The sequence below is a fragment of the Trachypithecus francoisi genome, unplaced genomic scaffold (assembly GCF_009764315.1).
Source record: "Trachypithecus francoisi isolate TF-2019V2 unplaced genomic scaffold, Tfra_2.0 Lachesis_group0, whole genome shotgun sequence".
NCBI lineage: Eukaryota > Metazoa > Chordata > Mammalia > Primates > Cercopithecidae > Trachypithecus > Trachypithecus francoisi.
In genome coordinates this window covers 193,272,164-193,298,138 of record NW_022681453.1, presented here as the reverse complement: position 1 = coordinate 193,298,138, position 25,975 = coordinate 193,272,164, and the positions used below count along the sequence as shown (strand labels likewise).

The following is a 25,975-nucleotide window of genomic DNA, read 5'->3' as shown; positions in this document are numbered from 1 at the left end:
AAAATGAATACGCGCACCACAGCGAGACAGGAGAGTTAGGAGGGGAGCACCAGAAGGGAGACCCCTCAGAGACGGGGACAGAGTGGAGCTTGGTTAGGACAGGGGCACAAAGCATCCTCCTTCCTCTCCCATCAACCCCTGTAAACTTATTTGACATTAAAATGAGACCACAGCTCTCCCACCTCCATGTTTTATCCCAGTTCCACATGAGGACCTATGATTTCTTGCCTTAAATGTAAACTTTAAAGGTGGCCTGGAGAACCTTGTGTCTACCCAAAAAAAAAAAAAAAAAATAGCAGCGTGCGAAACATTTCTGTGCGTGTGTGGCTTGCCTTGAAGGGGATTGCCACTGGCTGGGAAGGAGTTCAGCTTATTCGAGTATTTACTGGCAGAGAAAGGTGGAAGGTGATTTGATAGGAATCACACTTAAACCTTGAACTTAAAGACTCTAAAGAGGATAAATACTAAACACTTGTGGTAAGACTATTCTCATTAGAGTCATAGAACAAGAAAAGACCTTAGAGATTACCTCACCTCCTAGCCCCTGCTTTTAAGAAGAAGAATCTGAACCCAGAGCCCAAGCTGACCCAAGGTGAGGTGGCTGGTCAGTGGAATAGCCTGGGTGAGATCTCCCTCTAGGATGTTAGCCTGAAAATGCAGAAAGGTGGACTTCCACCAAACTTTCGGTCTGATTGTACTTCCGATAACACTGAAAATAATGTGAGTCTTTTAAGATGTTTCATCTAATGCTGCCTGATAGAATCAGAGTAAGGAAAAAGCCAGCGTGTAAAAACAAATGGCCACACGCACAGTTGCTGAGTTCACTATCTGCAGGTCCATATCGAAGAAAACCTCGACAGTAAATGTTCAAAGATATTGCCAGATTACTCTCATTTTACTTTGTATTTCTTTAATTACTAGTAAAGTTGAGCATCTTTCCAAATGTTTTGTGACTATTTATGTTTCTTCTGGGAATCGCATTTTCCTATATATGGTTCTGTCTTAATGATTTGTAGAAGTTCGTTGTTATATGTGCTACACATTTTTTTCCAGCATTAATTATGGTTTCTTTGGCCCCCAAAGAAGTTGACAATTTTAACAGACTATATTTTTCCTTTTTGGTTTGCCTGGGTTTGGTGTTTTACTTGGGAAGGTCTTCTGCATCCCAAAAAGATAAAACTATCTTCCTGTAATATTTACTTTTTTAACATTTAGATTTTTAATCTGCCTAAATTTATTTTTGTGTATCGTGTGAATTAGGATTCTAACTGTTTTCTTCTAAACTGGAAACGCCAGTCGACAGCTAGTATGTGAGGGGCTGAGTTTGGAACGCAGCCTGTCTGCTGAAGCCATATTCTTAACACTGTTTTGCTGCCTTCTGACTGAGTTAGTGTTAAAGGGATCTTACTGGGGAAAAAGTGTGGGTACATCATTCAATAAGAAAACTTCATCTGTTGCTTTCTGTTTTGCAAGTAGTATTGACAGTGTAGCATTCTCCTACAGGTAGCCTCCATGAATAAATGTTTAAAATAAAGAGGCTGGGTGTGGTGGCTCACGCCTGCAATCCCAGCACTTTGGGAGGCCAAGGCAGGCAGATCACCTGAGGTCAGGAGATCAAGATCAACATGGTGAAACCCCGTCTCTACTAAAAATACAAAAATTAGCTGGGCATGGTGGCGGGCATCTGTAATCCCAGCTCCATGGGAGTCTGAGGCACCAGAATCGCTTGAACCCGGGAGGTGGAGGTTGCAGGGAGCCAAGACTGTGACACTGCACTCCAGCCTGGGCAACAGAACGAGACTCTGTCTCAACAAAAAAATAAAATAAAGAGGTAGAAGAAATAACTGGAGCAGAGAGAAATCAAATTTGTCCTTCATAGCATGGTGCTAGGTGGTTGCTAAGATATCAGATACAAGTAAATATTCTCCTGGATGATCTGGTGTTTTTAATGCTAAACAATACATATTCTACAATGATACCTAATTTGTTTAAAGCTAGGAGTAAGGATGCATTGTTAGTAATAGAAGCTACATCACCTCAGTTGTCTTTGTTGTGATATTCTGTCATCTAAGATTTTGCAAAATTCTTTTCTCTTTACAGATATGCGGGGATTCATGACAGCGCATGGCCAGCCAGATCAGCCTCGATCTGCGCGCTACATCCTGAAGGACTACGTCAATGTAAGTGCACCCTGCCTCTCATGCTGTCCAATACCCACGTCTTTTCCCCAGTCTGTGTTCTTAGAGAATGGCAACCTGTTCAATCGTAAAGGAAATACTTTTTCACTGAAACTGGAGTTGTGATCTTGATGTAGGGTAGTTAACATTATATGGATTATAGAGATTACAAAAGATGGAGAACTCTGAACACCTATTATGAGTGAAAATCACCAATTTATGCATCTGGTTTTTTCGTCTCCTACAGCCCTTTGCTTGTTATGATTGCAACTATTGTCACAGTCTTCTTCGTAGTATAGCTGTTTATATGCCTATCTCTATATTTGTCTAGTAACGATAATAACAGCTAGCATTTTTTCAAAGGTAACCCTGCTAGAAATAGTTCTGTTTTACGTGCGTCTTCTCAGTGAAAATACGTAACAAGTCTGTGAGATTATTATTTCTCCTTTTCAAATGAGAACATGCTATTTGGGGGTTTCCCCATAGTAAAATGGATATGAACAGGGCCTATCTCATGAGATTACTATGGGAAATAAATGAAAACTGTGTGTGTGTGTGTGTGTGTGTGTGTGTGTGTGTGTGGCACTAAGCTCAATGCCTGGCACATAATGAGCCCCCAGTAATTGTTATCAAGTTTCTTTCCACAAATAAGCATTACAGGGCCCTGTTCATAACCAATTGTGAGGATTTGGCTTTATTCCCTCCTCTTCTCAAGACCACATCAGTGGAGCTTTTGGAGCATAGTGGCAACCATCTGTGGGCTCTGCCTTCAGTTCAGGAGGAAAGCAGTTCATGCTATTGGTATGGATAAGTCATGTGTTCATTTTCCACTTACTGTGGAGGATGTAAAGATGAGGTCAAAATTGTCACAGGGTTCAGATCATTTATGATGGAAAGAGGCAGACTTGCCCCCAGGGAGCAACCCCACCTACAGGAGTCGAGGAACTCTCCTGACTCTAACAGTCTACCCGGCATTACCGCAAACTCTCCTGACTATAATAGTCTACCCTGGCATTACCGCGAACTCTCCTGACTGTCATAGTCTACCCTGGCATTACCGCGAACTCTCCTGACTGTCATAGCCTACCCGGCATTACCGCGAACTCTCCTGACTATAATAGTCTACCCCGACATTACCGTGAGTCGTAACTGCCCAGTTGTGTCTTGAGTTTTGTTTTGGAAAATATTCACCATAAGTATAACCACGTCAGTATACTGAAGAATACTTAAGTGGGAATGCAAACGAGAAAAGAAGAAAGAAATTTCATCCTAGTCTGGGGCACCATGGGAAGAGTTAGGTCTTTAGAACACTTTGACCATTGATGTGTTAGAAAAAGGACTCTTCAGCTGCAGTAGACCAAAGCTCCACTCAGCTAACTTAACCAGAAGGCGGAGAGCTCCATCGGAGTGTGACTGGGTGGGGATGTCTCCTCTGAGGCCACAGATGGCTCTTAGGATGCACTGTCGTCATTCATGCTGTCTTTGTAGGGTAAGCTGCTGTACTGCCATCCTCCTCCTGGAAGAGATCCTGTAACTTTTCAGCATCAACACCAGCGACTCCTAGAGAACAAAATGAATGGTGATGAAATAAAAATGCAGCCAGGCAGAAATAAAAAAGTAAACCAGATTGAAAATATCGTTGACAAAACTTTTTTCCATCAAGTAAGTTTTAAAACTGTTCTTAAACTTCTGATCCAACACTCTTTATAACAGCTTTATTGAGTATCACATGCCATAAACACATTTTAATAACCCCAAAAAGGGTTTAATAACCCCCAAAAGAAACCTTATTTATTAGCAGTTACTCCCTGTTCCCCTTTTCCCCCCAGCCCCTGCCAACCAATAATCAATCTTTATGTATAGATTTGCCCGTTCTAGACGTTTCTTGTGACTGGAATCATACTGTGTGCTCTTTGCAACAGGCTTCTTCCACTTAGCATGGTATCTTAGAGATTCATCCATGTTGTAGCATGTGTCAGTGTTCCATTCCTTTTTATTACCGAATGGCGTTTTAGTATCTAGCTACGCCACATTGTATCTATCCGTCCATGTTGTAGCACGTGTCAATATTCCATTCCTTTTTATTACCGAATGGCCTTTTAGTGTGTAGCTGCGCCACGTTGTATCTGTTTATCATCTGATGGACGTCTGGGTTGTTTCCGCTTTTTGGCTACTGTGAATAATGGTGTAATGAACACTTGTGCACAAGTTTTTGTGGAGACGTGGATTTCATTTCTCTTGAGTATATACCTAGGCGTGGGCTTGCTGGGTCAGACTGTAACTCCGTGTTTAACATTGGAGGTATCGCCAAACTCTCTGAAAGTGGCTGTGCTGTTTCACATTACACCCATGATGTGTGAGGTTTCTCATTTTCTCCTCATCCTTGTCAACGTTTATTATTTCCGGTCTTTTTCTATTTTAGCCATCCTAATACCTGGGAAGTGTATTGCATTGTAGTTTCGATTGGTATTTCCCTAATGACTGGTGGTGCTGAGCATCTTTTTCTGTGCTCATTGGCACATGTATATTTTCTGTAGAGAAATGTCTGTTATTAGGTTGTAAGAGTTCTTTATATATTCTGGATACCAGTCCCTTATCAGATTTATGATTTACAAATATTTGCACCCATTTAGTCAGTTGTCTTTTCTCTGAGCCAACACACTTGGTGATAGAAAGTGCTAAAGAAACAGACTTCAAAAATGTCTTCTGCACTTTAAAATATTGATAACTTTAGTTGCTTGTGTCACAGCTACAATTTATAGGCAGTATTTTAAAGGTCAAACCTACATGCAAAAGAGGTAAATCATATAGTTGTACCCAATGTAGTTTAAAAATGTTTTTAAGTGACTACTATAGCAAAAACAGGACAGGGGTTAGGAGGGGGTGATCAGCTGTACCCAGAGAATGTTTTTGTATTCATCCCATGCTTTATCTGTGTGCCTCACACAATGAGCCTGTGATGCAGGCCAAGCAAATATTGTTCCCTGAGGACACTGGCGCTGGAAGAGACTGAGTTACCCAAGGGCGCTTGCTTTAAATTGCAAAGCTGGGGCAAAACTTAGATGTTTGTAGCTCTTAGTTTGAATTATTTCCTAGTTGGTACGTACCAGTATTTGGAAGAAAATTTACCAATATGCAAAAAGATGACAAGTTTCTTCTTGGGCCTACAGCTGTCATACAGAACATTTAATTTGAAATTTTAAATGTTTATAGGTTTCTAAAGGCTATGTACAAGAAGGCTGAAAACTTGTCATAATTTCAATATAATTCATATGTCTCAACCGTAGCCTCTAGAGTAATATTTTACTACTATAAGTAACTTGCAAATCATAGTGTACTAATTTTTTTTTTACTAAGTAAACTTAAAACTTGTTTAGAGTCCATTTCTAATATGGTTGAAGCAGGTTTAGTTTTTATATTAAGACAAATTTCCAGAAAACAGCTAGTATTGAGTCTAGTTGTAGATGGCATTTGAAAGTATGGGACTAAATAAAGCTGATGAGGGAATAAGGAGGGAGAAGAGATGAAATGAAGACAGAATGCTGGTGGGAGAAAGAGGACCAGTGAAAGGGAGGGGGGGAAATTTACTGAGTGACTGACTCCTTTTTATCTTGAAGTGATCCACTGACAGTACTGTGCATATCCCTTAAAGGATAGCCTGCTGACATCTCAGATAATGTTTTCTCTTACTTCCTAGGAGAATGTGAGGGCTTTGACCAAAGGAGTCCAGGCTGTGATGGGTTACAAGCCCGGGAGTGGTGTAGTGACTGCAGCCACTGTGAGCTCTGAGAACGGGGCGGGGAAGCCCTGGAAAAAACATGGCAACAGAAATAAAAAAGAAAAAAGTCGCAGACTCTACAAGCACCTGGATATGTGAGGTTGGGCTGCACTGTGCAGATGGAAAAGAGCAGAAGCTGCCTGTTGCCTGTGGAACTGTCGCAAGACACTGGCACTGTAGAACGGGCCCTGCTCTTGCGGAGCACAGCTGCACCCAGCAGTCTCCGTGTCAAGACTGAGGGCCTCCTGGAAACACCAACTCTGACGACAAGGAGTCATCTGGGAGCCCTAGAAACCTCCTCCTGGCCAGGCGCAGTGGCTCATGCACCAACACGGTGAAACCCCATCTGTACTACAAATACAAAACAATTAGCCCGGCACGGTGGTGGGCACCTGTAGTCCCATCTACTCGGGAGGCTGAGGCAGGAGAATCGCTTGAACCCGGGAGGCAGAGTTTGCAGTGAACGGAGATTGCGCCACTGCACTCCAGCTTGGGCGACAGAGTGAGACTATATCACAAGAAAAAGAATTGCAAGGGATGGTTCATGAGACACATTTGGGACAAAGGTGAAACAGAAACTCCCCATTCTGAGTGTCCTAGTTGGGTTCCTCCGACTCTAAACAAGGGACTTGGGTTCAGTTAGTGCGCAGCGGGGGCTCACGTCCACTGAGGAACGGGTAGAATGTACTCACCGGGTGACAGGGAAGCTGCGGTATTTACTGCCTAGCCCTCATCTTCTCTGTTACTCCACTTATTTAAAATGTCCAGAATAGGCAAATCTCCTTACAGAGAAAGTAGACTCGTGTTGCTTAGGGATGGGAGGAATGGGAAGATGGAGGCCTTCCTTTTGCAGTGATAAAAATGTCCTAAAATTAATTGTAGCAATGGTCACACAACTCTGTGAATATGCTTAAGACCATTGAATTACACACTTTACATTGGTGAATTGTATGGTATGTAAATTAAATAACATAGTTACAAAATATAATCAAAAGCATGAAAGCACTCTTGATATGGTTTGGATCTGTGTCCTCCCCAAGTCTCATGTGGAAATGTAAGCCCCCTGGTGGGAGGTGGGGCCTGGTGGGAGGTGATTGGATTTTGGGGCAGAGTCCTCACAAATGGTTTAGCACCACCCCCTCGGTGCTGTTCTCCGTGATATTGAGTCTTCGTCACATCTGATTGCTTCGAAGTGTGTGGCACCTCCCCTCGGTCTCCCTCCTGCTCTGGCCATATAAGATGTGCCTGCTTCTCCTTTGCCGTCTAACATGATTGTAAGTTTCCTGAGGTCTCCCTAGAAGCAAAAGCTGCTGTGCTTCCTATGTAATCTATAGGACAGTGAGCCAATTTAACATCTTTTCTTTATAAATTACCGTGTCTGGTATTTCTGTTTTTCTTTTTTTCTGAGACGGAGTCTCACTCTGTTGCCCAGGCTGGAGTGCAGTCGTGTGATCTCGGCTCACCAGAACCTCCCTCTCCCGAATTCAAGCAACGTGCCCTCCCAAAAGAGAAAGCTGTTGAGCTGCTGGCCTGTCTCCCCCAGGTGGCTGGGATTTACGGTCACCATTGGCTGCCCACTCCCATAGCGCCGCCCAGGCCACTGCAGCCCTTCCTTCAGAAGGACGGTGCCTGAGGTCCTGCCACCTCTGCCAACAGGAAATGCCTTTGAGCAGTCACATCACTGCCCAGCGTCCAGGAGGACAAGTGCTCCGGTCCTCTTGTTAGTTTTTCTTTTTGGCTAACTCTGAACCATGGCCAAAAACATTATCTTTAGCTCCTGGGCAGCTGCTGGACCTCTGAGGAGCCTGGTTAAGGAACTGATTCATTTCCTGAGGGCCGACCACGTGCAGAGCCCTGTGGAAAGTACAGGGAGAACCTGGGCAGGGTTCTGATGACCCGGAGGGAGGTGGTTAGAAGATACCGTCCAACGTGTTCGCTGCAGGATGAAGTCCCAACTCCCTCGCGACTGAACGCTGACCATCTCACCTCCCTGCTGTGGGCGCTGCCCTGCCTCTGCTATTTGCCTTTCTCCCTATACCATCTCTTGCCGCTTCCAAGGGCCTCTGCAGAGCTGCGGCCATGGCCTTGTTGCCAGAAGCAAACATTCTCCACCGTTATTTATTGAAAACCTTCCCCCACACATGCCCACCCACAATGCGGGGTGTCATCAATGTACTTTAAACATGCCCCTGCTGTAGTGCATGTCATATTTTTATGGCTTGTTTAAAAATCAGCATATCCAGCCAGGCATGGTGGCTTACACCTGTAATCCTAGCACTTTGGGAGGCCGAGGTGGGTGGATCACTTGAGGTCAGGAGTTCAAGACCAGCCTGGCCAACATGATGAAACCCCATCTCTACTTTTTAATGGCCAAAAAAAGTAGCTTACGTTTAATGGCCAAAACCGCAATTACTTTTGCACCAAAGTACTTTTATTTTTTGTTTTTTTGAAACAGAGTCTTGCTGTCTTGCTCAGGCTGGAGTGCAGTGACGTGATCTCGGCTCACTGCAACCTCCGCCTCCTAGGTGCGAGAGATTCTCCTGCCTCCGCCTCCCAAGTAGCTGGGATTATAGGTGCCTGCCACCACACCTGGCTAATTTTTGTATTTTTAGTAGAGACAGGGTTTCATCATGTTGCCCAGGATGGTCTGGAACTCCTGACCTCAAGTGATCCACCCGCCTCAGCCTCCCAAAGTGCTGGGATTACAGGCGTCAGCCACTGCTTCCGGCCTGCACCAAAGTACTTTTGATAGTACACAAAACCACAATTACTTTTGCACCAATATAATATCATCAAATTAGTGATTAGGTTTAATTTCTCCTGAGTAGGTTACAACTTTGTTTTGTTCTGAGAGACTAGGGTCTCAAAAATATAGGGGTCCCTATGTTGTCTAGGCTGGTCTCCAACTCCTGGGCTCCACTGATCCTCCCACCTTGGCCTCCCAGAGTACTAGCATTACAGGCATGAGCCTCCTTACCAGGCCAGATCTTCACTTTGAAAACACAATGTACCACTAAAATAGTGCAGCCACTTTGGAAAATAGTCTGGCAATTCCTCAAAACATTAAACACAGTTACCATAGACCCCAGCAAGGACACTCCTAGGTACATACCCAAAAGAACATGAAACCTGTGTCCACACAAAAACTGTATGCAAATGTTCAGAGCAGCATTATTCATAATAGCCCAAAGGTGAAAGCAACCCAGATGTCCAGCTGATGAATGGATCAACGAAATGTGGTGTAAAAATACTCATACAATGTATTATGAGCCATAAGCAGGAATGAAGTGCTGATACATACATCCTTGAAAGCATGCTAAGTGAAAGTCACAGAAAGGTCACATGGTGGATGATTACACTGATGTGGAATATCCAAAACGGGCAAATCCTTAGAGAAAGAAGGTAGATTTGCGATTCCTGGGCTGGGAGTGTTGAGGGGAGTGGAGAGTAACTGCCGGTGGGCAGGGTTTATTTTTGGGTGGGGGTGATGAAAATGTTCCAAAAGTAGATAATGATGTTGGTTGCACAACGCTATGCATACAGTAAAAACTGCTGAATTGTACGTTTTAGTTTTTGTTTTGTTTTGAGATGGAGTCTTGCTCTGTCGCCCAGGCTGGAGTGCAGTGGCGCCATCTCAGCTCAGAGCAATCTCCACCTCCCGGGTTCAAGCGATTCTCCTGCCTCAGTCTCCGAGTAGCTGGGATTACAGGCACACGCCACCACGCCCGGCTAACTTTTGTATTTTTAGTAGAGATGAGGTTTCACATGTTGGGCAGGCCAGTCTTAAACTCCTGACCTCAAGTGATCCGCCCACCTCAGCCTCCCAAAGTGCAGGGACTACAGGTGTGAGCCACCGTGCCTGGCCAGAATTGTACATTTTAAAAGGACTATGTTGGCTGGACATGGTGACTCACGCCTGTAATCACTTTAAGAGGCTGAGGCGGGTGGATCACGAGGTCAGGAGTTCAAGACCGGCTTGGCCAACATGATGAAACCCCGTCTCTACTAAAAACACAAAAAGTAGTCAGGTGTGGTGGCACATGCCTGTAGTCCCAGCTACTTGGGAGGTTGAGGCAGGAGAATTGCTTGAACCTGGAAAGTGGAGGTTGCAATGAGCCAAGACTGGCCATTGCACTCCAGCCTGGGCAACAGAGTGAGACTCTGTCTCAAAAAAAAAAAAAAGATTATGTTTATGGCATATAAATAATATCTCAATAAAGCTGCAGTTTTGTAGTTTTTTTAAATTAAAAAAGATGATTTTTTCTCAAATCTGCACCTTCTGTAGAAATATTTTTTTCAAGTCATGTTTTGCTTTAAACAAAGTTACTAAGATCAATAAGGAGATTTAAAAATTACAATGATAGTTTGCTCTCAAGAAAAACAGTCCTGTGTGCTTGAACTGTGAGGCGTGTGGCTGGACAGGAGGCGGCCGATTCCAGAGATAACAAGCTCCTTGGCTGCCAGGGCTGTGGGTTAGGATGCCATCCAGAAGCCGGGCTTGGGCGACTGCCTGGGGGCGGAGGGTGGTACTGACAGCTTCAGAAAGGAGAGTGAGACGCAGATGTGGGGGTATTGGTTCTCCGGCACGTTTGTTTCCTCCTTCCTGGACTTGCACCCCGCCTCCCCTTTTTACTGCGCCCTGTCCGGGATCAGGACCAGGCCCCCTTCACCTTGGGATCCCAGCACCCATGGGCTTCAGCAGCGCACCTAATTGCTGATGGCTCAGGAAATGTGCGGAATATGCAGGAAGGGACGCCGTGCCTTACAGCGACCGGCAGAGACTCGGCCCTCCCCGAGCCCAGCCGCCCGCCCCGCTCCGGCCAGGATGTTGGAGGTGGGTGACCGCGAAGAGGTCGGCGGGGAGCGGGCGCCGCCGCGGGCCCGGGGGCGGGGGCCGCAGTCTTTGTGCCCAGGCAGCTCCTGGCTCCCGCCGCTGGGGGGCGGCCTCCGCCCCGCCGACCCCCGACAATAGCGCAGGGGGTGGGGAGCGCGCGGTCCCGGAAACTTTTCTCCGGCGCCTTCGCCGCCACCGCCCGCGCCCGGGAGCGCGCCTTTCTCTGCCCGCGGTCGGTGCGCTCGGCCGGAGCCGCCGTGGCGGAACGGAACCCAGAGAAGGCGGCGCTCGGGGCTGCCCGCGGCGAGGGAGGCTGCGCCCAGTCACCGGCCCCGCGGAGAGCGCCCAGCCGCGCCATGGGGGAGGCGCCCAGCCCCGCGCCCGCGCTCTGGGACTGGGACTACCTGGACCGCTGCTTCGCCCGCCACCGCGTCTGCATCTCCTTCGGCCTGTGGATCTGCGCCTCCTCCTGCTGGATCGCCGCCCACGTGCTGTAATGGGGCCGGGGGTCGGGGGGCTGTCGGGAGGGGAAACGGGCGCCACGCCCCTGCTACTCCCTCTCGGAAACCTAGAGGGGGCCGCGGAAAGGGGGATGAAGGAGATGGCGGAGCAATAGGATCCAATGGAGCATTGCTGTGTAGACTGAAGTGGGATCCTTCTTTCCAGATCCCACGCACAGGGAAGCTGGGCTGAAAGCCAAAGGGAGGAGGCTGGGTAGTGCAGTGGATGGGGCCCCAAGGATACCGCGAGCATGAGTGCTGTTGTCAGCCCTTCCCCATTGACTCGCGGTGTGAGCTGGGCAAGCTCCAGAACCTCTCTGGGCCTCCTATGACTGGTGATAATACCTCATAGGATGATGGGAGGATTCAATGAATCAGTACCGTTAAAGCACTTAGTAAATGCTCATTAAACATCGTTTGTATTGCTCCAGCTAGGCCACCAACTCTTAAGGGACCTTGGCAAGTCCCTTGATGTTTCTGGCCTCAGTTTACCCAAAGTCCTCTTAGGCGGGAACGGGCGTGATGATGATCCAGCTGGCCTGTCTTTGCCCCGGTCTGTCCAGCACCTGGACTGGTTTGTCCAGATGCCCACGTTAGCCTAAGTTCTAAGAGTGAATCTCCAGGTCCTCAGCCGCTCTGTCCTAGGCATGGAAATCCACTAGCAGTGCCCAGGATGGTGCCGCCCAAGCATTCCCTGGCAGGGGAGAAAGGACCAGCACCCCTGGGAGAGGTTAGAACTGTCTCCCCGTAGGCGCTCAGTGGATATTCTCGTAAGGCATTTGGTCGTGTTGCAGAGACTCTGCAGCCCCATTACCCAGTGACTAGAATACAAATACAAAGACGCCTAGAACATTGACTATGGATCCAGTGGTGCATTCATTAACTTTCAATGCCTGCCTCAGAATATCAGCACCAGGAGGTAGGTACTGTTACCCCCACTTTCAGTAGGGAACCCTGAGGTTCTGAGAGGTTAAATAACTTGTCTGAGCAAAAAGAAAGAACCAAAACCCCAAATCCCACTGGAAAGGGGCAGGCTGGTAAAAGAGATTAAACTGGCCAGATCAGAGGCTGGAAACTAACAAGGCACTGGACACACATTATCCATTTGTTCCTCACAGCCGTCCTCAGACCAGCACTGTTAGGCACTTTGCCAACCTTGCGGGGCCTAAGGGCGAGCCTCTGCTTCTCACCCTGCCTGGGATCTGGACATACCCATTTGTTTTCAGGGCCTTGCCATCCCTGAATCTCCCCCCTCCAGTTTCTCTTTGGAGAATGTGTGTTCAGAGTGGTGTGTGGGCTGGGTTAAGGTCAGCTGGAACCCTAGCCCCAAGAGCCGGGGAAGTGGCTGAGAACAGGGTGCGGAGCAAAGGCCCTGCGTGTGAAGCCAGAAAACCACCATTAACTCACCTTCTCGCCAGACACCTCAGTTTTGTCCTCTCAAATGGGAGGGTTGATATAAATTATTTCTAATTTGGGTCCGCCTCTGGGAGTCTCCAACTTAAGAATCTTCACTCCTTGGTCATGAATTGGTTTTAGGAGCCCAGGGCCCAGATTAAAGTTGGTGTTGCCACTGTGAGCTTCAGGCTTGGGCCAGCAGGTCGGGAAATGTTTAGAAAGCAGGCTTCTGTCCTCATCCACCATTCCCAAGGACAGGCGCTTAGAATCCGCCAAATAGTTCTAAGGATGTGGAACGAGTACCATCCTCCGGTGAACCGCAGTGAAGCCGGAGCTGCCGCCCTGCCTCGGTGTCTCCAGCGAAATGTAGCAAGGAGGCATGGACGACAACACGTTTCAGAGGCCCTAGCAGTGACGCTGATAGAAACGGCCAGCCCCTTCCTGCCCTTCCGTGCATCTTCTCCGTGGATCTGGACTGGGGAGGGACTGTAAGGGGAGAAGCGACAGTGAGGGCACTGAGGGAGGGACAGCCCAAAGGACTCTCTGTGTAAAGAACATGGACACAGGCCAGCAGAAGCCAGCCTGCCCCACTTCACAGATGGGTTAGAAGAATTTCACTTTAATTTATTTCAGAGAAACAAGTTGTGTTTTTAATTAAGGCAATTGACTCTGCTCTGCAGTTGTCTGCAGTGGTTGCGTTGCTTTTTTTTTTTTTTTTTTTTTTTTGAGAAGGAGTCTCGCTTTGTCGCCCAGGCTGGAGTACAGTGGCACGATCTCGGCTCACTGCAAGCTCCGCCTCCTGGGTTCAAGCAATTCTCCTGCCTCAGCCTCCCGAGTAGCTGGGATTATAGGCTCTCACCACCACGCCTGGCTAATTTTTGTATTTTTAGTAGAAACAGGGTTTCACCATGTTGGCCAGGATGGTCTAGAACTCCTGACCTCAGATGATCCTCCCGCCTCAGCCTCCCAGAGTGCAGGTGTGAGCCACCGTACCCAGCCTGAGTTACTTTTATAACCCTCCTGTTTCCTTTTCAAAAAATAAAACACGATGGCTACTTTTTCGGTGCTAAGTGGGGGGTCATCAAATGGCGCCGTCCTGATTTGGAGTTGGAAAGTAATTCCTTTTCATTCAAAGAGGTGGTGTCTTCACATCTCATGAGGTCTAGCTCCTGCCATGGGTGTCTGGACAGGCGGTTCTGGAGTCTTCTGATTGTTTCCCATCTGTTAACTGGGGTCAAAAACACCTCCTAACTACCTCGGGGAGAAAGCACTGCCTGAGGGTGCAGGGTCACGGTTCCCTTTTCAGATGCACGAGTGTGGGTCCAAACTCACGGTCCCTGTGTTCTGTTCACACCCCTGTCACCCCAGGCTTCTCTATCTGAGATGTGCAAAGAAATCCAGACAGGACCAGTCGGCGCTGTGTGCTGCGTGCTGCCTCCTGACCAGTCTGTGTGACACCGTTGGGGCTGTTCTCGCCAGACAGCTCACGATCCAGGTATGTGGGGCCGACAGCTGACAGTGGCTTGGGCCAGCACTAAGAGAGGCCTGGCCTTTCTCTCTGCTGCAGCATGGTGGCTTCTGTCTTGTTGCTTCAACATATGTAGCACAGTGTCACCTCAGAACCTGTGCCTTGCTGTTCTTTCTGCCCCCTCAGAGGCTCTTGTTCCCGATATCCACTTGGCTCCCTGCTTAGTCCTTCAAGTCTTTGCTCGAAAGTCACTTCGCAGAGCCGGGAGCGGTGGCTCACACTGTAATCCCAGCACTTTGGGAGACTGAGGTGGGCGAATCACTTGAGGTCAGGAGTTTGAGACCAGCCTGGCCAACATGGTGAAACCCTATCTCTACTAAAAATACAAAAATTAGCCAGATGTGGTGCACACCTATAATCCCAGCTACTTGGGAGGCTGAGGCAGGGAGAATCACTTGAACCTGGGAGGCGGAGGTTGCAGTGAGCCGAGATCACCCCACTGCACTATGGCCTGGGCGACAGAGCGAGACTCTGTCTTGAAAAACAAACAAGCAAAAAAAAGGTCACCTTCTCAATAAGACCTCCCCTACTTATAATGGTGACCCACCTCTTTCACCAGTGTTCTGGATTCCCTTATTCTAATCTGTTTTTTTTCTATAGCTTAATCCCTAATACACCATATACTTTACCTGTGTGTATTCCTTTTTTTTTTTTTTTTTTTTTTGAGACAGAGTCTTGCTCTGTCACCCAGGCTGGAATGCGGTGGTGTGGTCTTGGCTCACTGCAGCCTCCATCTCCTGGGTTCAAGCAATTATCCTGCCTCAGCCTCCCGAGTAACTGGGATTACAGGCACCCACCACCACACCGGCTAATTTTTTGTATGTTTAATAGAGACGGGGTTTCACCATGTTGCCCAGGTTGGTCTCAAACTCCTGGGCTCAGGAATCTGCCTGCCTTGGACTCCCAACGTGCTAGGATTACAGGCCTGAGCCACCACGCCTGACCTGTTTATTACTTCTTGTATGTGAACTCCCATTAGAATGTCAGCTCTACAAGGGCGAGGATTTGTTCACTGCTGTATCCCCATCACTTAAAACAGCACCTGGCACCTAGTAGGTGCTCAGTAAATAGTAATTTATAGCTTTAACCCAGCCCCAGCTTATGTAGGGGTGGCTGAGTCCTTTCCTAGGTAGTGGTGTAGGCTTTGGGGCAAGTGAGAAGTAGTTTCAAGTTTCCTAAAAGCCCAGGCCCTCAAACAAGCCTGTGTGGAAGGCTCCTATCCCAAAACACATTTCCCCCAGAAAACCTGTTGTGCCCCCCTGTGGAGGCACCTCATGGGATTGGTCTTGGCCTTATGCCCATCCAGGTAGAAATGAAGGAAAGCAGCTCAGTGGGCAGAGCACAGATTTGGAGCGTTCTAGACCCTGCTTCGAGCAGTGTTGTCTCAAAAGCAAATCACCTTTCATTTTGGATGCCCATTCTCATTAGCTAATAGAATACAATAGGGCCAGCTGGGCGCAGTGGCTCACACCTGCAATCCCAGCGCTTTGGGAGGGTGAGGCGGGCAGATCGCCTGAGGTCAGGAGACCAGCCTGACCAACATGGAGAAACCTAGCTGGGCATGGTGGCGCACGCCTGTAATCCCATCTACTCAGTAGGCTGAGGCAGGAGAATCGTTTGAACCCGGGAGGCAGAGGTTGCAGTCAGCCGAGATCATGCCACTGCACTCCAGCCTGGACAACAGCAAGACTTCATCTCAGAAAAAAAAAAAAAAAGAATATGATAAGTCCCAGCTCAAGTCCAATAATAATATTCATTAAAAACTTAACTACAGACTTGGCAGTGCAGACCTTTTGGTGTTGCCTCCTGGAATACCAGCATCCTATGACGTGAGTGTCCTCATTATTTCTGTCCTACAGACGTGGAAACTGAAGCATAGGGAGGTTAAGGGTCACCCATCTAGTAAGTAGCAGTGCCAAGATTCCGAGACGCAAACTCCACAAGGCAAGTTCTTCACCGCCGACTCTACTGTCAGAGTAGCTGGTGCCTTTAGAAGTCGTTTGCTTTCCCCAGACACTGGTCTAAACACTGCCCATGTACTGTCTCAAGTAACCCTCCTGACAGTCTTTGACGGAGGCACTGTTAGTGTGCTTGTTTTGCAGATGAGGAAACTGAGGGCCAGAGAAACTCAGTGGGCCAAAGGTACACAGCAGAGACTGCCTCATGCAGTGGGACGTGTGTGGAATAGAGCTGGGGGGCTGGGCTCTTATCCCAACCCTGCTGGTGGGCATCTGCCCACCTTGGGTTCAGTCATATAAACACCTCATCTCCTCATCAGCCAAGTGGAGATGATAGTGGACTTTTCCGGGGTTGGCGGGAGGTGTCCCTGGAGGAACACACGTGGAGACACCGCATCAGTGTAATCCATGTGATACAAGGTCCCGGATGACAGACGCTGTAAGGGCTGAGAAAAGATGCTTGAATGCCAAGACTCTGTTCCCATTTGCTCCCAGGTTTTCACTGGTGCCTACCTAGCAGCTGTTGACTTAGTGAACTTTATGTTCATTCTCTTCCCAGTCTGTGGATCCAAATTCAAGTCTAATTCAGGTGAGTGTGTGGCTGTCTTTTCCTGTCTTTATTCACCCATTCATGCATCAGCATGCCGAATGCCTACCCCTTATCACTCCCTGAGTGGGTCCCAGCCAGGCACAAACAAAGGAGAAGGGCCAGATGTGGTGGCTCATGCCTGTAATCCCAGCACTGTGGGAGGCTGAGGCAGGCGGATCGCGAGGTCAGGAAATCGAGACCATCCTGGCCAACATGGTGAAACCCCTGTCTCTACTAAAAGTAGAAAAATTAGCCAGGCGTGATGGCAGGCGCCTGTAATCCCAGCTACTTGGGAACCTGAGGCAAGAGAATCGCTTGAACGAGGGAGGCAGAGCTTGCAGTGAGCTGAGATCGTGCCACTGCACTCCAGCCGGGGTGACAGAGCGAGACTCCGTCTCAAAAGAAAAGCAAAAATAACACCCCCCCCCAAAAAAAAAGAAGGAGAGGGTCCTTCTTTTAGGCTGCCAGCTACTTTTTAAAATGTTTGTAGAGATAGGGTCTTGCTATGTCGCCCAGGCTGGCCTCAAACTTTTGGCCTCAAGCAATCTTCCCAACTCAGCCTCCCAAAGTGCTGGGATTACAGGCATGAGCCACGGCACCACGTGGTTCATCCCTCTTTTTTTTTTTTTTTTTTTTTTGAGATGGAGTTTTGCTCCTGTCGCCCTGCGTTAGGGCTGCCAGCTTGGGGGTATGTGCACACTGTGGGCAGCCAGAGGGAGGGAAGGGCTGCCAGTGTCAAGGAAGCATGGGGCACTAGAGCTAGGGCCACAGGCAGGGCACTCCAGGCACGCAGTGGCATGGGCAAAGGCTAGGAGGAGGTGTGGAGCAGGGCTTGGGCATGAATAGTGATAGCTTAGCGTGCAGGTTTGGGGTGGTCAGGTGAAGCTTCACAGCTACTGGGAGTGGGTGGCAGGAATGGGCACGGGCCACCACAGGCACGGCAGGGGTTGGAAATGGCTGGGCCAGGGTGAGTGGCCCTGGGTATCTGTGGCTGGGGCTTCTTGAGAAGGGTCAGCCATGAGCTTGGGCCCTTGTTCAAAAAGGGGATGAGGGACTGGGTGTGGTGGCTCACCCCTGTAATCCCAGTGCTTTGAGAAGCCAAGACAGGCAGATCATTTTGAGGTCAGGAGTTCGAGACCAGCCCAGCCAACATGATGAAACCCTGTCCCGACTAAAAAAATACAAAAATTAGCTGGACGTGGTGGCATGCACCTGTGATCCCAGCTACTTGGGAGGCTGAGGCAGGAGAATCATGTAAACCCGGGAACTGGAGGTTGCAGATCGCACCACTGCACTCCAACGTGGGCAACAAGAGCAAAACTCCGTCTCAAAAAAAAAAAGAGGGACGAACCACGTGGTGCCGTGGCTCACACCTGTAATCCCAGCACTTTGGGAGGCTGAGTTGGGAAGATTGCTTGAGGCCAAAAGTTTGAGGCCAGCCTGGGCGACGTAGCAAGATGCTATCTCTACAAACATTTTAAAAAGCAGCTGGGTGTGATGGTACATTGCCTGTGGTCCCAGCTCCTTGGGAAGCTGAGGTGGGAGGATCACTTGAGTCCAGGAGGTGGAGGCTGCAGTGCGTGGTGATTGCGCCACTGCACTCCGGCCTGGGTGACAGAGCGAGACCCTGTCTCGAAAATAAATCAGTAAATCCGAGGGGGCTGCGTCAGTGTGTAGTGTAGCGCGCCCTCAGCGGCTCAGTGCTCCCAGAAGAGAAACGCTCTTTTTAGAGTTTCTCAGGAGAGAGCTGGGCAGTGGCTTCCACCTGGAATCCCAGCCACTCATGAGGCCAACGTGGGAGATCGCTTGAGCCCAGGAGTTCAAGTCCAGCCTGGGCAAAGACCTCATCTCTAAAAGAAAAAATAAACAGAATTGCTCAGAGGAGTGCCTGTCTTACATTTCAAGGACAAAGACACCGCTCATTGCTGTTTGCCCTGCGCAGTTCCCGCTGGCCGTCACTGATTCACTGGTCGATGCTTTTACCACGCTTGTACCGGTTCTGATCTGTGGAGACTGGAGAAACCACCAGGGGATGGTGCCTTATGCTTAGGAGCTCTAGTCCGGAAGAGGCACTGCTGTCTACATGCAGATGCATATGAGAGAAGACAATGTCATCTCTGCCTAAGGAAGGAGAACAGCACGTTATGGGGGCGGGGTGTGCAATCAATTGGTGGTGGAGAGGAAGGGCTCCTTGAAGAGGTGGCACAACTGCAGGGCCCTGAAGGGTGGGGAGGAGCTGGCCTGCAGAATAACTTGGGAACTCGTTTTGGCATCGTGTGGGGACCTGACACCAGTTCTTCCCACGCAGCTATCTGACAAGGTCTAGGTTCCAGGAGCCCTGTGGGATTTTGGTGTCTATTGCAGATTGGGAAGCCCGAGAGAGGAAGAGGAGGCGGCAGCTCAGGGCCAGTGTGTTTGCCCTGGCCCTGCCGCTGAGCCTGGGCCCATGCTGGGCTCTCTGGGTTGCTGTCCCAAAGGCTTCAGCCACCATCCGGGGGCCACAGCGGAGGCTGCTGGCGAGCCTGCTGCAGGTGAGGCTGGGCCACCCTGGGGAGGACTCGGGGTACTGCGTGTCCTGCCAAATGCCTGGGGTGGGATGAGGCGGGGGCTAGGGGACTGGGGTTAAGCCTTCCTTTGTTGGAAGAAACCTCTGAAAGCAGAAAAGGAATCCTGAGCTTTGTCTGCTTCTTGGGGCACATGGCCAGTCTCTGCAGAGTGCTAATGGTGGATCACCTCCTCTTGCAGGAAAACACTGAGATCCTCGGCTACCTGCTGGGTAGCATGGCCGCCTTTGGCTCCTGGGCTTCTCGGATCCCCCCTCTCTCCAGAATTGTGAGGCTGGGGTGGGGCTGGGACTGTGGGTCACATGGCAGGTCTCAGGGCACCTGGGAGCGTCCTGAGAGGGTCACGGGACGGGAGTGTGGTGTCACCGTGTGTGCATGCACGTGGACTCAGCTTTTTCTGAAGAGCGTTAGTGTGTATGGCAGCAAGGAGGGGATGTGTGTGGAGAGGGGGCAGTCAACCCAGGGCGTCCTGAGGACGGCGGGAGCCTCTCGGGGAAAGCCCTTGTATTCTTTCCCATTTCCTGTAGCAAATGAAAAGCAGGCTGTGAGGAAAAAGCCCCCGAGGCTGGCTAAACCCATGAGAGAATGAGATTTGAGAGACTCCAGGCAGTCAGGTATGAGGTTCTGTGTAGATCAAGAGTGTCTTAGGCCAGGCGCAGTGGCTCACGCCTGTAATCCCAGCACCTTGGGAGGCCGAGGCGGGTGGATCACTTGAGGTCAGGAGTTTGAGACCAGCCTGACCAACACGGTGAAACCCTGTCTCTACTAAAATACAAAAATTAGCCAGGCATGGTGGTGCATGCTTGTAATCCCAGCTACTCTGGAGGCTGAGGCAGGAGAATCACTTGAACCCGGGAGGCAGAGGTTGCAGTGAGCTGAGATCGTGCCATTGCACTCCAGCCTGGGCAACAAGAGCAACACTCCATCTCAGAAAAAAAGAGTGTCTTATTGGCAGGCATTCTCCAGGCATCCACATTGAGGGAGGCCCTGTGTCAGCCAGTCCTGTGGGGGATAAGGTGTGCGCAGGGGCGAACGCTTGCCCTCCGGGAGCTCACAGTCTCATGGAAGACACAGGAACGTGAAACAGCATCTCCTAACGCTTCAAGAAAGATAGAAACAAATGTTTGGGGTGTCAGAGAGAGAGAGAGAGAAGGCTCCTACGTTCTTCCAATGAGCAAGGGCGAAAACTGTTTACACTGCCAGACTGTGGGGTGGGGGGAGACGTCATGTTGCCTCAGGAGGGAAAGTGAATTTGAGGACACAGGCTAGGGAAAGGCCATCGGCAGAGGGGAGCACACAGGAAAAGCCCCCATGCGTGAAAGCGCCTGAGAAACTGCGAGACACTGTGGACGTGTGACGGCTGCTCTGCCAAGTTTTCTCTGCAGACGACTCTGAGACAGCTGTTCCTGTCTCACTGACGGAACAGTGGGTAAACCCAGCACCATGACATGTCATAGGCCCATTTAGTCTAAAAAGAATCGGCTGAGTGCCGTGGCTTATGCCTGTAATCCCAGCACTTTGAGAGGCCGAGGCGGGTGGATCACTTGAGGTCAGGAATTCAAGACCAGCCTGACCAGCATGGTGAAACCCCGTCTCTATTAAAAGTACAAAAATTAGCCAGGCGTGGTGGCGGGTGCGTGTAATCCCAGCTACTCTGGAGGCTGAGGCAAGGAGAATCACTTGAACCCAGGAGGTGGAGGTTGCAGTGAGCCGAGATCATGCCATTGCACTCTAGCCTAGGTGACTGAGCAATACTTCATCTCAAAAAAAAAAAAAAAAATTACTTGCCCAAGAGTGTCTTGGTTGAATAGCAGCTCCAGGGATACAGCATTCAGCGCTGGAGGGTAGTTCGTGGTGGTTGGTGAAGTCAGTGAAGCTGCGTTCTGTGCTGTGACTGCCAGAAGCCTCGCGGGGCCTGGGCCTCATCAGCGGGTGTCCTGTCTTTAGATTAATGGAGGGGAGAGTGGCGAGCACTGGGCTCAGCTCAACAGCCCACCGGGGTGGCTCTCCAGGGTAGTGCCAGAGCTGAGAGACCAGGTTGCATGAAGGCCTTTGAAGAAGCTGGCACTGGGCCCTGACCGCTGGTAGTAGCTCCTTAGGGCTGTCATAACAAAGTACCACTAACTTTCAAAAACAGAAATTTATTGTCTCAGTGCCAGAGGTCAGAAGTCTGAGATCAAGGTGCCGGCAGGGCCATGCTCCTTCTGCAGGCGCTAGGGAAGGATCTGTTCCAGGCCTCAATCCTCTCCCAGGTTTGGGTAGCTCCTTGGGTTCAAGTGATTCTTCTGCCTCAGCTTCCCGCGTAGCTGGGACTACAGGCGTGCACCACCACGCCCAGCTAATTTTTGTATTTTTAGTAGAGACTGGGTTTCTCCATGTTGGCCAGGCTGGTCTCAAACTCCCGACCTCAGGTGGTCCACCTGCCTCGGCCTCCCAAGTGCTGGGATTACAGGTGGGAGCCACCACGCCCGGCGCCTTCCTGTTGAGTAAAAGGAAGAACTTCAGGGTAAGACACTGCACAGTGCCTGGCATCTGGAGAGCCGCCAGCATTACCCTGCCTTAGGAGGTGTCAGCTCCCCATCACTACAAGGTATTGAAGCCTGAGGGCCCCGGGCAGGACAAGAGAGTGAAATTGCACTAGGGACTCCGGAAAGGAAACATGCTGTATTTCTAGGTAAGGAGCTGCTGCCGCCTCTCAGTGACTCTGGTTCCAGGAAGAAGAGCCCAGAGCTAGGGTACCCTTCGTAGGGAGAAACCCAGCAGGGTTTGGGGTGTTCTGGGAAGCCAGGTCAGCATGGCTTCAGACCCTGGCTCTCCCAGAAGCTGCTCCTAATTTGGCCATGGTGAGGTTGCCAAGGAGAAAATGGCTAGGTCGCTTTGGTGGCAACGTTCCCATTGCTCCAGGAGTGAGTCCTTGAGTGGGCCAAGGGGTATGAAATACCCACAGATGAGTGAAGCGTGCTGACACCAGGAGTCCTGGCAGCTGCAGAGACCATTTGAGGCCTGTCCTGCCTCCAGCCCTTACGTGGACGTGCCAGGCAGCCCAGGCTGGGGCGTGCCTCCGGCCTCTGTCCTATCTGTAGGCAAGGCCTGCCTAGGCTGGAGAGGGACTGCCACGTCTCGTCCAGTCACAATCCAGTTCCGTTCTTCAAGCAGTGGTTAAGCACCTACTGTATGTCTGGCACTGCAGGTAAATAGAGCTCTCCATGTTTCTCAGGGTCGGCCCCAGGACTGACCCTGGGAAGAGACTGCTTTGGAGGACAGTGGTCACTGTCACTGGCTTAGCACGAGAATGAGGGCAGAGGGCTCCCCAGCGCGGTTCATCTTGAGCAGCAGCGAGAGCAAGGCCCAGCCCCGCTCTGCCTGCCACCTCCCCCTGGCTGTCACTGTCCTCTCTAACGTGGTGGTGGGTGCTTAGGTCGGGGGTGGGGGCGCCAAGCACCTCTAGCCATAGCAGTGCTGCTTCCTGTGTGAGGTAGAAAGGGCCGAAGGGAACGGGGCGTCGTCTCCACCCTCAGCCTCTGGGCGCAGTGGGCCAGGGCTCACCCTCCCAGCCGCTGCTCCCCGGCGAAGCGTGGCACTGTGCTCTCTCCCCTACGCAGTCTTCTGGGGGCGGGCCAGACACAGAGGGGCCTGGGGACAAACGAGGGGACGCAGATTATTTTTAAGAGTTAAATTTAAAGTGGGGCAAAATTGGCCAAAACGTGCTTTTTCTCTGGAATTTTTCTCATTCCCTAGCCAAGGTCTATATATCTGTAAATACGGTCATCAAATGAACATAGGAAATGAGCATCTAATGAGTTTACATATGTATTACATACAAACTAAATTTTATATGTATTATATATAAACTGAGTTATATATATATAAACTAAATTATATATAAACTTAACTATATATAGTCTAATTTATATAAAACTAAATTATGTAAAAATTATAATTTATATATGAGCTCATCTAATGAATTATAATTTATAATATGTGAATTAAAATTGTAAATAGTTTATATATTAAACTCATTAGAGTTATATATTTAACTCATTAGAGTTTAATATATAAACTATTTACAATTTTAATTCATATATTTAAATATATAAGTATATAATCAGAAATATATGGTGTTTGTGTATATACATATTCATATATATAGTGACTTTCTGCATATAAAGGCTACTTACATATAAATATAAATAGTGCATATTTCCTTTTGTTAAACCAGTATTTTTATTACGTATTCTTCAGAAATGTCCTCTTGGCTTTAAAATTTCCAGAATACCGTCTCTCATTTTTTGGATCTTCCCCATGTGACCTGGGTCAGAATCAGCGATCCCAGGGAGAGAAGGGCCAGGTCTCAGCTCTTCTGATTCGGTCTCTGTGTCAGGCTGTTCTTGCGTTGCCTCAGGCTGGGTCATTTGTAAAGATGTAATTGGCTCACGGTTTTGCAGGCACCCAAGCCTGACGCCTGCATCTGCTGGGCTTCTGGGGAGGCCTCAGGGAGCTTTTACTCATGGCTGAAGGCAAAGTGTGAACAGGCAGAGAGAGTGCAAGAGGGTGGAAGGGAAGGTGCCACACACACGTTTTTAAACAGCCAGATCTCAGGAGAACTCACTCTCGCGAGGCCAGCACCCAGGGAATGGTGCCAAACCATTCATGAGAAATCCACCTCATGATCCAACCTCCTCCCACCAGGCCCCACCTCCAACACTGGGGATTACAACTCAATGTGAGATCTGGGGGGACGAATGTCCAAACCATCCCAGTCTCCCTCACGTTCTCCCAGCGGACATTGGGGAGCCGCTGCCCAGTGTCAGGTGCTGGGGCCCTGGGATGGTGAGGACCCCCACCCAGCCCTCAGGAGCCCTCTGACTGTGTAAAGGGCTGAGTCATGATCAATCAAAGTACTCTGCTGGAGGGATGTGTTAGGGCTCAGAAAAGGGAGTTGCTTGCTCCCCTTAGGGTTGAATTGGTAAGGGGAGGTTTCCCAGAGTTAAGTTTAAGTCAGGTTCTGAGGGATGAGTAGGAGTCTGATAGGCAGAAGAAGTAACTCGAGCAAAAGCTGGAAGTCTAACAGAAGCATTGCCCTGGGGGACTGGCTGCAGGCAGAGGGCTGGCCCGGCAACCTGCTGTGCCACTGAGGGCCCTGGGTCTTGTGATCTGCTGCTCCTCCCTGCCCAGCCCCTCCCTCTCTCTGCCCAGTGCCGGGGGAAGACATTTCCTTCCATCCACCTGTGGACTCGGCTCCTCTCGGCCCTGGCTGGCCTCCTCTATGCCTCGGCCATTGTGGCCCACGACCGGCAGCCTGAGTACCTGCTGCGGGCCACACCCTGGTTCCTGACCTCCCTCGGCCGCGCGGCGCTGGACCTCGCTGTATCCACCCTAGGCCTGGGGAGTTCCCTGCTTGCAGCCAGAGGAGGCCTGTGTCTCCTCCCCTCACTGCCCCTGCCCCCACCCTCCTTTTCTCTTGCTAGATGGAACCCTCCCAGCAGTCAGGGAGTGGTTTGAAGCTTGGGGCAGGCAAACACAAATGCAATTATTTGTAGTTTTATGTTTATTTCTTTCTTTCTTTCTTTTTTTGAGATGGAGTCTCACTGTGTTGCCCAGGCTGGAGTGCAGTGGCGTGATCTTGGCTCACTGCAACCTTCACCTTCCAAGAACAAGCAATTCTCCTGCCTCAGCCTCCCGAGTAGCTGGGACTGCAGGTGCATGCCACCACATCTGGCTCATTTTTGTATTTTTAGTGGAGACTAAAAATTTTTGTATTTTTAGATGCTGACTGTGGATAATGGCTATGGCGTGTTGGTGGTGGGGTGTATGAAGGCAAGGCAGGGCCACACCCTCTCTGCAGGCGCTAGAGGGATCTTCGCTTGCCTCTTCCAGCTGCTAGTGGAGTTGCAGGAGCTGCTAGTGGCTCCTGGTGTCCCTTGGCACATGGCAGCATCGTTTTCATTTCTGCCTCGGCCTTCACATGGCCTTCTTCCCTTGGTGTATCTTCGTGTGTCTCCTCTTCTTATAGGGACCCCAGCTGTTGGAGTTAGGGTGCAGTCCAATCCACTATGACTTCATTGTCTAATGATATCAGCAAGGACCCTACTTCCGAATAAGGTCACAGTCTGGGCCAGGTGCAGCAGCTCACACGTGTAATCCCAGCACTGTGGGAGGCCGAGACGGGAGGATCACCTGAGGTCAGGAGTTTGAGACTAGCCTGGCCAACATGGTGAAACCCCACCTCTACTAAAAATACAAAAATTACCCGGGCATAATGGCAGGTGCCTGTAATCCCAGCTACTTGGGACGCTGTGGCAAGAGAATCACTTGAACTGGGGAGGCAGGGGTTGCAGTGAGCCAAGAGCATACCACCGCACTCCAGCCTGGGTGACAGAGCAAGACTCTGTCTCAAAAAAAAAAAAAAGGGTCACATTCAGAGGTGGATCTGAATTTTCAGGGATGCTATCCAACCAACCGCATGTATTGTCACTGTAAGCCAGGCCTGTCAAGAAAGATGTTTTACAAAATGCTTTTGTTTCGCAAATATTTACCAAGTCCTTGTTAGGGACAGGGTCACGTTGGATGCTGGGCCCTCGTGGGGACATGGGGACAGGAATATCCACCCTAGCCCTGTCTTCAGATGAGCTCCTCTCTGTCCCAGGCAAGA

The 25,975-nt window shown here is 49.7% G+C and overlaps 2 protein-coding genes across 10 annotated transcripts in view; both read left to right on the top strand.

Moving 5' to 3' along the window:
* LSG1 (large 60S subunit nuclear export GTPase 1) overlaps positions 1-7,327 on the top strand; it is a 29,763-nt gene extending 22,436 nt beyond the window's left edge. Inside the window, exons 12-14 of the mRNA XM_033213100.1 lie at positions 2,101-2,180; positions 3,666-3,839; positions 5,875-7,327. Of these exons, the coding sequence (XP_033068991.1) occupies positions 2,101-2,180; positions 3,666-3,839; positions 5,875-6,054 (434 nt within the window). The 3' untranslated portion in view covers positions 6,055-7,327. The remainder of the gene's footprint in view (positions 1-2,100; positions 2,181-3,665; positions 3,840-5,874) is intronic.
* Positions 7,328-10,463: 3,136 nt separating this feature from the next.
* The window catches only part of TMEM44 (transmembrane protein 44), a 50,230-nt gene continuing 34,718 nt past the window's right edge, over positions 10,464-25,975 (top strand). For 3 of the 9 annotated variants that reach the window (XM_033213091.1, XM_033213095.1, XM_033213096.1), the window contains exons 1-6: positions 10,465-11,282; positions 14,053-14,179; positions 16,666-16,759; positions 19,124-19,290; positions 19,505-19,591; positions 24,520-24,690. In XM_033213091.1, coding sequence (XP_033068982.1) covers positions 11,146-11,282; positions 14,053-14,179; positions 16,666-16,759; positions 19,124-19,290; positions 19,505-19,591; positions 24,520-24,690 — 783 coding nt within the window. In that variant the 5' untranslated portion in view covers positions 10,465-11,145. Of the gene's footprint in view, positions 11,283-14,052; positions 14,180-16,665; positions 16,760-19,123; positions 19,291-19,504; positions 19,592-24,519; positions 24,691-25,975 lie in introns of all 9 variants that reach the window. The other 6 variants (XM_033213093.1, XM_033213090.1, XM_033213092.1 and 3 more) reach the window with 6 other exon arrangements.